The 12678-nt window shown below is 37.6% G+C and overlaps 2 protein-coding genes across 7 annotated transcripts in view; one reads left to right on the top strand and one right to left on the bottom strand.

The window, feature by feature from the left end:
* Positions 1 to 3524, top strand: part of LOC144682673 (F-box-like/WD repeat-containing protein TBL1X) — a 323543-nt gene extending 320019 nt beyond the window's left edge. For all 5 annotated transcript variants that reach the window (XM_078545241.1, XM_078545245.1, XM_078545242.1 and 2 more), the window contains one exon: positions 2025 to 3524. In XM_078545241.1, the coding sequence (XP_078401367.1) occupies positions 2025 to 2051 (27 nt within the window). In that variant the 3' untranslated portion in view covers positions 2052 to 3524. The remainder of the gene's footprint in view (positions 1 to 2024) is intronic.
* Positions 3525 to 5321: 1797 nt separating this feature from the next.
* gpr143 (G protein-coupled receptor 143) overlaps positions 5322 to 12678 on the bottom strand; it is a 100866-nt gene continuing 93509 nt past the window's right edge. The window contains exons 9-10 of one of the 2 annotated variants that reach the window (XM_078545247.1): positions 7227 to 7335; positions 5322 to 5609 (exon numbers count right to left, since the gene is read on the bottom strand). In XM_078545247.1, coding sequence (XP_078401373.1) covers positions 7232 to 7335 — 104 coding nt within the window. In that variant the 3' untranslated portion in view covers positions 5322 to 5609; positions 7227 to 7231. The remainder of the gene's footprint in view (positions 5610 to 7226; positions 7336 to 12678) is intronic. The other variant, XM_078545249.1, reaches the window with a different exon arrangement.

Below are 12678 nucleotides of genomic sequence, written 5' to 3' on the forward strand. Positions count from 1 at the left end.
TTAGAATACCTGAGTTGGAGAAAAATTTAAACATTATTTACAGGGAATCTAAAGAAGAAGGGAGCAATAGTTCATATTTAAGATTTCAGCACGATTTAGATTTGAGAAAGATAGAGACCCATGATTAATATCACCATACATTGGGAAATAATAGGAATGGCTTTAACCAACCGGGAAAGATTGGAAGAAGTTTTCTCTGGAGTTTTCATTTGTCTCCATGAAACAGTTGAAACTGGAGCCTGGGTGCTTGCTTCATTTATAAGAACTAAAGCCATGCTTATATTTGTTACACTGTAAAGTCATAAATGGCCAGAGTCTTTTAGAAAACTGTAACACAACTCTTATTAGAGTTCAGGCATTTGCATACAAACTGGGCTTTACTGTTGTGTTTTAAGGGATAGCCTTATCCTGTTCTTACCCAGTAAAGGAGTCAATAGATTATCAGATAATCTGTTGTACTATACAGGAACAAACTTAGAAGCTATCTATTATATATGGTCATTGTATAACCATTTAGACCTTGGCTTTGGTTTCTAGACCAATTGGATATGATGTTTACTTTAATCCTACAAGGCCAATTCAAGTAAGTGGACTAAGAATCACTGTGAGCACCTACTTTAGAGAAAACTACCTCCTTACATTGCCATGATTCTCATTTCAGCAGACTATCAATGATTTGATACATTAATGAACATTCAGCCCAGTAATGTTATGTTTGTATATATAGTATAGTATATTTTTTTAATGTACCTAATAAGTAGTTTTATGAGGCTGGAAGCAAAACTTCAAGGTTCATATGACACTCATTAAAGCTTGTCTTGTATTCTGCATCTTTGAGGACATTTGATCCTCTGATTATATTGCAGTTGGAGAAGTACCTTTTATGCAGTTTATAACAGCAAGAATTACTGCCGCAAGCACAATCATGTTGATAATTTTAAAAAGTACATTGGTTTTAAGAAATTTACAGCTGTTGTCTATTAAATACTAAAAGATTAAGTGGAACTTAATTTGCCATTCATACTGAAATTTTCAAAATTGGCAAATTATAATGCCAAGTTACGCTTTATATTAAGCATGTTTTATTCCATATTAAAATAGGTAATGAAAGGACACATCTAGTACTTTTGATTGTACTTAACAATTGCTATTGCAGTTACCAGGGAAGAATTTGAGCTCTGTTAAGCCAAAATACTCCAAATTCAGTCAGCACTGAGAAAGGGATGGTTATTATTGGATTTTTATACTTTGAAAACTTAATAGGATGGCAAGTCTAGAGTGAGAGTATTTGCAGAGTGAAAATCTCCAATACTAATGTGGCTTCCCCCTGTTTTCACGCCCCCCCCCTCCCCTTCCCTCCCCAAGTTTGATCCCAGGTCCCACAGTGAAAGAAAAGATGCTATAACCCATTGTTACACCTTGGAGATGTATTTCCCAAATGTTTTCTTCTCGTGCTTCACCAGTAGAAGTTTGACAGAAATGCCATTTACACAAGTAAACATGCTTTCTGCTGTACTTCTGTAAAAGCTGCAGCAGCAAAGTGGGAGAAACCCAAGAAAACCCACCCCATATCCTTTAATATTTGACCATTTTTATTTTTTTATTATATCGATTTAAAATAGTTACCCACTGTACAATGGTTTATGTCCCCCTGTTCTTCCTAGCCCTACTTTTTTAACCGCAATATAAATTATCGGAACTACACTCCCATAGGTTATGACTTACTTAACCCAATAAATAAAAATATTAAGCAGTGAATCAAATCAAACAAAATGACACCATGGCATGAAAGCAGCAAGTGCACAACATGTTAACGTTGCCGGCGTGATTCTACATAAGAGCTCAACCAAAATGCAAATCTATTTCCCTTTCAAATATTAAGCTGTCATTTCCATTTTTTGTACATATTTCAGATTTCCAGCATTCTGATTTTTCTTTATGTATTTTAAAAATCAATGCTCTTTTTTTCCGCAGGAGAGTTGTTATCTACAATTGTTAATTTGTATTTCTTTTGATTTTCATAGGTCTGTGTGCTAGATCTACGGAAATAGCAAAATAGCAGGATAACAGGATGTAAGATTAGACCGGCAGTGAATGTGTGGGTGGCAAACACGCTCCTTCACCGTGTGTCAGCTCCAGAACTACAAGAACCTGACTTTTAAAGTGAAATGGTTAAAACCAGCTCTCCCTGTCCATTTAATTCTAATTTTCCCCCCCACCCCCTTCAAAAAAAAAAATATGATTTTATTGTCTGCAAACCCCCACCCCAGTCCCCCAAATGGAAACCCAATCATGCGCTGGCATTTTCACCAGTTGAACTCTTCAGCCTTGGAATGTCACGCAAGGAGACTGCGTCAGTCAATGTTTTGGGGTTTTCAACAGGACAGATGATGGCAATTTATGTTCGTGACTGAGAGCATTGTGCCAAACTGCAGATGCTGTGATGTACCAAAAAAAAAAGTGGGAAAAAAAAAGAACACAAACAGACCAACAAAAAAGGAAATAATGTAGATTTTCCTTCCTTCATGTACTTTCCTCATTCTGGTTTGGACACTACAGTGCTGCTGAAAATGAAGAATAACATTGTGTGCAGTCACAGCGAAATAATCTGCAACTTTGTAATAGCAACACTTTATATTTTCTGGATTTTTTGTTTTTGTTTAAAGAAATGTTTTAGGGACGCTGGAGTATTATGTAGGTTCCTAAAAGAAGCTTTTACCAGGGTTGGATGTGAATGATTTTGTTTCTAGAAGCTGCAGGGAGGAATCTGTGGGGTTTTAAAACTTAAGCTTTTCTGAACTGCTGATAGACTTGCTTACATTACTGTGCTTCAGGTCGTGATCTTTTGAAAAGGCACTTCTTCAGAGAACTGCATATAAAAAGTGCTTTACATTTGAGAAGGTGAACATGTCACCAGCTTCATACAGGGAAAGAAGACTCACGGGAAGATCCCCAGTGTATTTTTGAAAAAAAAAATAGCAAAAGAAATATTTGTAATTTTTACCTTTAATCACACACCAGACCTTAAAAGCCAGAACGGCAAACCACAAACCTAGCAGACACTTCGTTTTAAAGAAATGCGAGAAACGAGACATCTTAACACTGTACAAGAGCTTAAATTCTTTAATCTCATTGCCATGCTTTAGGTCCTTTTTTTAAAAAAAAAATATTTGCTAACAAAGCTGTTTAGAGCCAGGTGAGGTGCACTTTGTCTAATGTAAGGGTCTGCTTTGTTTTGTTCTTTGGATTTTTTGAATATGTTCCTTGTCATACGCAGAGAGTTCATTTGTTTAAAATCTGTGTTCTGGCTTTCGTTGCTTTTATTGTCTGTGTCAGACTGTCAGCCAGACTTTGTTCCTTCTCCTTGCAGCCTCTCAGGAGTTTAGGTCAGAGGAGATCACGTGACCTTTTTTGTTTCTTCTAATCCAGAATGTGTGATGTAGCTCATGTGCTCATTAAAGAAAACAAATCATCAAATCATATTCAATGTCTTGAATAAATTGCTATATTTTGATATTAGAAAATATGATTCTGTGATTTTTATTTTTTCCTAATTTAAAATTGTTAGGTTTACTTTGCGTGTTTACATGTGGTTGTAGTATTGCTAACAGGTCACGATTGACCACCTCGTTTATTAATATCTGGATTTCTGGAGCATGAATGTACACAGAATATTGAGCTCCCCTGATTACTCAATTGTTGAGTTCACTCGCTGGTTTGCAAACTGAGCCAGATTGATCAGGAAGGACCCAGGTTCAATCAGCTGAGCTGGTGCTTGGGGATGCTGTGGTTGCTTTCAGTGCTCCTTGGCTAGAGAGGTGGGAAGTATACACCTGATTTGTTAACTAATGGGTCTTGCTGAAAAGCGTGCATATGTCAACACTGGTGAAAACAGGATTGAACTTGACTGTGACACTCAGGCACTATTCCAGGCTTTTTGTTTCTTTTTTTTATTCTTTCATGGGACATTGGAATCACTGGCATTTGTTGCCCATCCCTAATTTCCCTGGAACTGAGTGGCTTGCTATGAATTATGAGTCAAACACATTGCTATGGGTCTGGAGTCACATGTAGGTCAGACCAGGGATGGCAGATTTCCTTCCCTAAAGGGGCATTAGTAAACTAAATGGGTTTTGAAGATAGTTACTGAGACTAGCTTCATAATTCCAGAGTTTAATTATCTGGTGGAATTTAAATTCAGTTGCCATGGTAGGATTTGAACCCATGTCCTCAGAGCATCTGGATTACTGATCAGTGACATTACCACTATGCTACCATCTCCCCATACTTGTGTAATAAGAATTGCCATTTTGGAGAAATGCTAGAGGCTAGCTGACATCTATTCCAGCCTGAGTCAGTGCCTTCAGGATAGGGGGAAAACTGGGAGAATAATTAAAAAAACACATGCAAATTACAGATGTAAACACAACAAATGATGCATGCAAGTGCAATGACATGTACATAATACAGATACCAATGATTTAGGTACAAAGGTACACAGTGTATGTATGGATATTTGATGGTATGCATATAAATAGAATGGGGGGTGTTTCAATGTATGCAAATACAATGATATAGATATATAACTTATTGTACTTGGACATGGCCATCATTTAGCATATTTCCATGAGCACGCTAATTGTGAATCCACACATACATTATTACAGATCATTCATTGTACTTGTATGTACATACATTGTTCATTGTACTTACATATTTGTGACATTTAAGGTATTTCCACATATGCATCATTCATTGTATATGCAGCTGAGGTCTAAAACTATTTGTCACTTGTTATATATCCTGCCTGATCTTCATTAACTTCAATCCAGTTGGGGGGTGTACAATGGGTGGCAGACTTGGAATCACCAGTTTAATTCTCCTATTGAAGCTGAAAGTTGCCTGTAGTATATACATTAATCAGTCTTTATACTTGCACCCATATGTCTTTATTGAACTTGCATGCGTACAACACCCATTGATCCTGAAGATATATATCGTTTACTGTAGTTACTTGCATACTTGCACTATTCACAACATTTCACATACTTACAGGTCAATTTTTCCAAGCATAGGCCCTCTCCCACTAGCTGCACGTATCAAAAAATTACAGATATACTACCCATGATTTTCTATCCACTAATTTTAATGGACAGAAAATCCTGGGCAGCACACCTACCATTTCAGGATGTGCCTATCAGTGAAGTGATACTCTCCTCCAGTGCAGACACATTGGGAAATCAGCCTTATACTTCACCCTTAACAAAAGGACAGCATTCAACATTTTAAAATCCAGCAGAATCAATGACCAACAGACGGTATTGGGTATCATGAAGATTTTATTGTGCAACAAAAAGCCTTATTCTTCCCAGCTTTCTGTGGTATTAAACGTAAACTTAACGCAAAACCATCTGTCACCTCTTCAACATAAAATGACACATTGTGAAATCCAGAAATTAAACTTCAGGCACACAGTAAATTAAATGTGCCATGGACTGCACTGAAATAGTGTCATTTCAGAGTTATTAGAGTATCACTTTTAGTATTTTGGTAATCGTGAAAAGTTGCAGTATTCTTTCCAGAGAGTGCTGCTGCAATAAGATACACTCCTGAGGGGAAAACAAAATTATTGTTTACTTTATTTGTAGACTGAAAATTACTCTGATGCCTTGACTTAAAAGAACATTTCAGGCACACAAATAAAAATGGCGGGTATGATCCACTCTTGTGTACCATCACTAAAAGAAAAATTGAAAGCTAGACTATTGGAACGATGCAGAACAGTAACTACAAACAATGTGCGTTAAAGCACTGACTGTAACAATGATAAACATGGTTAAGCAGTTACATACAAAAATAGGATAGCACAGTGTCAAAACTGGATGCAAGTAAATAGAAAAGCATTTCTAAATGTCTAACTCATTCGTTGTTCTTGTACTGTTGGAAATATTCACATACCAGTTGAACAATTTTTCTTTTTTGCTGGCAATTCCACTATTAATGGTTAATGTGCAATCAACAAATCTACACATGCTATGCATGTTTGCAAGGTTACAATTGATGGAAAGTATTTTGTGTATGTAGTTTTCATTAGTTATGCAGTTAATAGCATTGGCATTCCTAGCTTTCTATGGCACCAAATGTAAATTTACATTGTACTGTTTGTCACCTCAAGTGGCACAGTTGTGAAACCCACAAATTAAACTTCACGTACACAAATGTGTCATGGATCACACCAAAATAGTATCATTTCAGAGGAATTGCCTATAGGTAGGTATCAAAGTACCACTTTTCCTATTAGTTTGCAGTAACTAATTTTAAGTAAAATTCCTGGCACCATTATACTTTAAAAAGTAACCACAGAATTCATTACATTTGGGAGTCAACCTAACTTTCCATTGAAATTATTTTCTCTTATCATTTCCATTCACCTATTTCTCTGTGTATAAAGCAGTGAGTTCCTCTATTATCATTTTGGCATATAAATAAATGTATCTTTATGTAAAATCAGGTGACATTAGTCTCAGGTTCAAACAATTTCAGAAAACCACCTAGGTCAAACAAACTGGACCACACCTTAATGAGAATGAATTTGAAATGTTGGCCAATACTTGTAAATTGTTTCTCTGGGTTTAGATAACATTAATAAACCATTTACAGCTGGTGTCATAGTTAATGACATCATAAAAATCACTCAAAAGAATTATTACTTTGGGATTACTTTCCAATGTGATGGTACAGTATATGGAAAATGGATTCTTTATTTTGTTAAAAATAACCTCAGGTTTTTCCATTCTGGTAACAGAATGCATACATCTCTACATTTCTGCCTCTCCTAAAATACATCCTTTGTATTCAGCACCTCTAGCTGTCCTTCATGACAAAGAAATGTACAGGGGAAATTACTCAGTTTAAAAAATGTATATTTTATGAAACATAGTTCAGAACATAATCAATGTAGTGTGTGGAATTCTTTGCTAGTTTACTCCTTGTATGTCTGGGCCTTACATGGCCTTATACTGCCTCAAACCAACTCTGCACTCCTGTGAATTTTTCATTTACTCCTTCCAATTTCTTAATTATGTTGAATATGACAATAATTTTGAACAGATTCTGTTTCTGGTTTTGAATGGTAAGGAGTGGAACTTCAGTTAGACCCAAATACTTTCAATAAAATAATTTGTGCAGTGTGATTTTAAGGCTTGTATAGAGTTTACTCATCTCACCAACATTATGCCCTTTCAGTGTTTTCCAATGAGTCACCATCGGCATCATTGCTATTGACGTCGTGCAGTTCACTTGGTATGTTCATTTCAAATGTACTGGTCTCAGAACCTAGCAAAAAAAATGAGGAAAGTGCCTTTGTAGTGCCATTAAAATGCTTATGGCTTCTGACATAGTATTGTTTTATTTAAACATTTAAAAATCTTTTGTAGGTGGCAAATGTCATCTTATGGCTTTATAACTTCATTATTCATTTTTGTTTAACTGTAGCTAACAGCCATGCTTTTGAAATAAAACTAATTAACACTTCATAAAATATTTATTTATTTACAATCCAAGTACATTGTACTTTAGCTGTTATGAGGTTGCAATGAATAAAGTGGAGCACGCACCGCTTTGAAGGTTTGAAAATCTTCAAACCTTATTGAAGGTTTTCCTACTAATTAAAACCCTTTGAGGCCTTAAATTAGAATGCTTGGTTCAAAATGGGAAGTTAAATGCTTGAAGCTGTTTCTCACTCTAATCTGCTTAAATTTTAACAAGTGTATTCATCTCTGAGCTATACAGAGACTACTTGAAAGCACTGTGTTCCATGTTATCCTGGGCCGTGGATGTGATAATATTGGGTTGTTCAGATCTCGAGTCAAATTCCATTAACCTTTCATATACGTGGTAGAACCATTGGTCCAGTTTACAGTACAGACCATCAAACACTCCTGAATGGGCTGCAGTGAAATGGAGGAAAATTGGATATGCCTCCAACATTATAAAAATAGTACATCATAAAAATTTCAGCACAGGTGGTTTATTTTTTATTTATTCTTTCATGGGATGTGGGCGTCACTGGCTAGTCCAGCATTTATTGCTCATCCCCAGTTGCCCTTGAGATGGTGGTGGTGAGCTGCCTTCTTGAACTGCTGCAGTCCATGTGGTGTAAGTATACCCCACAGTGCTGTTAGGAAGGGAGTTCCAGGATTTTAACCCAGCAACAGTGAAGGTTGTACAGCATGCTGTGCCTCTGCTTTGTTATGCTTCTGCTAGCTTTATGTTAGAGCTATCTACTTTAGTGTTCGATGACTTCTTTCCCTACCTTTTAGTGTTTTTCTCTCTTTCAGAATTTTATCCTATTCCCTCTAAAGAGTGTATTGAATTTCTTTCAATCACCCTTTGCATTAAGGCATTCCACAGTCTAATAATCATTTTTGCTTCTAGCATTGTCTTTATTCCCTGTGTTACCAATTCACCGATGAATGGAATCGGTCTTTTACTATTTACTCCCTCAAACTCTTCAATAATTTTAAACATTGATTCCACCCACCACACTTCTTCCCTCAATTTCCTTTACTGAAAGTATCCATTAAAGATCTAGGGGAACCATGGCTACATGTTTTTCTGTTTATGTTGTATAACAGAATCTGACTGGCAAAAGTAGTCCTTCCTAATATTAGTTATCAAGATACCTGTATTTTAGTAACAGCCTGTAAGATAAAATATGGGGCTTTTATACACATGTTGTAATAGGGCAAAGAAGGGAAACAAAGTAGTAAGGATAATAAAAACAATAGAAAATGCAAGAGAAACTCAGCAGGTCTGACAGCATTTGTGGAGAGAGAAACAGAGTTAACGTTTCAGGTCCACAGGACTCTTCTTAAGATTCATAGGGACTCGAAATGTTAACTTTGTTTCTCTCTCCACAAATGCTGAGTTAACATTTCGAGTCCGCATGAATCTTAAGAAGAGTCCTGTGGACCTGAAATGTTAACTTTGTTTCTCTCTCCACAGATGTTGACAGACCTGCTGAGTTTTTCCAGCATTTTCTGATTTTATTTCAGGTTCTCAGCATCTGCAGTATTTTGCTTTTATATTAAAGTATTAAGGATATTTTCCAGTTTTTAATCTTTGCTAGTAAAATGAAAATGCCTCAAACAAGTCACATTTAGGAATGCTCTTTAACGCACAAGCCAGTTCTGCACAATTTGCTGAAGAGTTAGTTAAGAAACAGTACAATGTTGAATCACTTGTTTGCAAAATTTGATTAAAAAATTATCTCCTGGAATTACCACAGGGTTTCTTCCAACCTCTGAAAGTGTGGCAGAAAATTGGTGGAAATCCCAGAGAAACGATGTAAGCGACCGTTGAAGCTGTTTGGCTGACAAGCGCCTGCCAAAGTTACAGACAGAGAATGGGAAAACCCCCATGGAAATTCTGCTCCCACATTCTTCTTTTATCTTTTCATATGCAATTTTTGAGCATCATAATAGTATTTATCATCATAGGTTTGAAAAGGGTCAGAATCTCAGTCTCCATTTTTTAAAAAAAGGATCAAAATATGCAAATGATTGTATGAGGCATTTTCCAGATTAGTCTGAAGCCTTGTAAGGTTATTAAATAACCAAGAGTTAACAGGGTAAAACATTCTTATTTTCAGTTTGTAATATGATCAATATGTAGATAACTGGATGGAAATGTAAGCAAATTTCTTTTTTCTGGCACTTGTTCCCCTTTTGATAATACTTCAGTTTGTAAGAAAATTGCAATTTTTCATTAACCATATTGACTCTGACACTCTGCATAACTGACAGCGAATGTAAAACTCCATAATGTTAATAATAAAAAAGGTCTTCAATTAGAGAGGGTGTCACAGTGCAGAAGGAGGCCATTCAGTCCACCGAGCTTGCACTGGCTCTCTGAAAGAGCATTCGACCTAGTCCCACTCCCCTGCCTTATCCAATCCAATCCAATTCCCTTTTTAATACCCTGATTGAACCTGCCTTTCAGGAAGTTTGTTCCAGACTCCAGCCACCCACTGGGTGAAAAGATTTTTCCATGCATCACATTTACTCCTTTTGTCAATTATTTTGAATCTGTGCCCTCCAGTTCTTGATGTTCTCTTGAGAGGGAGCAGTTTCCCACTATTTACTCTGTCCAGGCCCCTCAGGATCTTAAATACCTCAATCAACTCTCCTCTCAGCCTTTTTTTCTCCAAGATAAACAGTTCCAACCTCTCCAATCTATCCTCATAGCTACAGTTCTTATCTCTGGAATCATTCTTGTGAATCTGCTCTTTACTCTTTTCAATACCTTCACATCCTTCCTCAAGTATGGCATCCAGAACTGGATGCAGCACTCCAGATGAGGCCTAACTAGTGACTTATACAAGTTCAACATGACCTCCTTACTCTTGTACTCAATGTCCCCATTAATAAAGCCTAAGATACTATATGCTTTATTAACTGCTATCTCAACATGCCCTGCCATCTTCAATGACCTATGTACGTATACACCGAGGGTCCCTCTGTTCTTGCACCTCCTTTAGAGGCTCTCCCTTTATTTTATATTGTCTCACCATATCTTTCCTGACAAAACAAATCACCTCACACTTCTCTACTTTGAACTTCATCTGCCACTTCTCTGCCTAATCCACCACCTTGTCTAGGTCCTTAAGTTCAAGACTATCCCCATCATAGTTGACAACAGTTCCAATCTGTGTATCATCTGCAAATTTTGAAATCATTAATTTATATCAGGAAGTGTAAGGGTCCCAACACTGACCCCTGAGGAACTCCACTATAAACCTTCCTCCAATCTGAAAAACAGCTATTTATCACTACTCTCTGTTTCCTGTCACTCAGCCAATTTCTTATCCAAGTGCTTACTTTCCCTTTTATTCCATGACCTAGAATTTTGCCCACAAGTCTGTTGTGTGGCACTGTATCAAATGCCTTTTGAAAATCCATATAAACCACATCAACAGCGTTTCCTTTATCAACCTTCTCTGTTACCTCCTCAAAAAACTCCAGCAAGTTAGTTAAGCATGATTTTCCCTTAATGAATCCATGCTGGCTTTCCTAAATTATCCTGCACTTGTCTAAGTGATTATTGATTTTATCCCATACTATAGTATACAGAAGTTTCCCTACCACTGAGTCAAACTGATTGGCCTGTAGTTGCCAGCTTTTTATCCTCGCAACCCTTTTTGAACAAGGGTGTAACATTTGCAGTTCTCCAGTCCTCTGGCACCTCCCCTGTGTCTAAGGAAGACTGGAAGATTATCCCTAGTGCCTCTGCAATTTCCACTCTCACTTCCCTCAGTACCCTTGGATGCATCTCATTTGTTCCTGGTACCATATCTATTTTAAGTACGGATAGCCTTTCCAACACCTCCTTCCTCTCGATTGTAAGTTCTTCTAGTGTACTAGTTACCCCCTCTCTCACCTCAGCCTGGGTAGCAAGTTCTTCCTTTGCAAAGACAGATGCAAAGTATTTGATCAACACCTCCGCTATTTCTCCAGTCTCCACATGCAAGTCCCTTTTATTGTCCCTAATCAGCCCTAGTCTTTCTTTTATCACCCTTTTAATATTTACATGCTTATAGGAGACCCTGGGATTCCATTTCACTGCCAGTCTCTTTTCATGCTCTCTTCTTTCTTTTCTACCTGACATCTGTCGTACGTATACTTCTTCCTTTTCATCTTTACCTCTATCTCTCTCATCATCAAGGGCACTCTGGATTTATTTGTCCTACCTTTCTCCTCTTACCTTGATATTGTCTACGACCCTTTTTCTTTGAAGGTGGTCCATTGTTCACCCACTGTCTTTTCTGCCAACATTTGATTCTAACTCACTCGACTCAGGTGCATTCTCATCCCATCGAAGCTGGCTTTCCCCCAATTAATTATCCCTGCTCTGGATTGTTCATTGTCCTTTTCCATGGTTAACCTAAACCTTATGATACAATGGGTACTGTGCCCTAGAGGCTCTCCACTTGGGCTAACTCATTCCCCAGAACCAGGTCCAAAAGTGCATGTCCTCTTGTTGGACTGGAAACATACTGCTGCAGAAAGTTATCTTGAACACATTCCAGGAACTCTTGCCCCTCTTGTCCTTTTGTACTATTCCTATCCCTGTCTATATTTGGATAATTGAAGTCCCCCTTTATGATTACTCTATATCTCTTGCATCTCTAATTTCTTTGCAAATTTGTTTTTCCACATCCCTTCCACTAGTTGGTGGTCTACATACTACACCGATCAATGTTATTGCACCTTTCCCATTCCTTACCTCGAGCCAGAGAGATTCTGTCCTTGACCCCTCTGGAACATCCATTCACATATATGCACATTAGCCCTGATTTAAGCTTTTTTTACAGTCCCGCTTATTCTGACCCAATCTAATGCCTTACACTGTTGCCTACTCTGATTACTATCAAACACTCCAAGTATTCTATCTGCCTTGATGCAACTCTGATATATCCTCATTATCAGTTGATACTTCACACTGCCAGTTTTTCTCCTCCGCACTCTGAATTTCCCCCCCCAGCTTCCATCCCCCTGACAGTCTAGTTTAAACCCCCCCCGACAGCACCAGCAAACCTCCCTGCGAGGACCCTAGACCCTGTCCTGTTGAGGTGTAACCCGTCCTCCTTGTAGAGGTCCCACCTGCCTCAGAACCAAT

This window comes from Cetorhinus maximus, chromosome 7, assembly GCF_964194155.1.
Source record: "Cetorhinus maximus chromosome 7, sCetMax3.hap1.1, whole genome shotgun sequence".
Taxonomy (NCBI): Eukaryota; Metazoa; Chordata; class Chondrichthyes; order Lamniformes; family Cetorhinidae; genus Cetorhinus; species Cetorhinus maximus.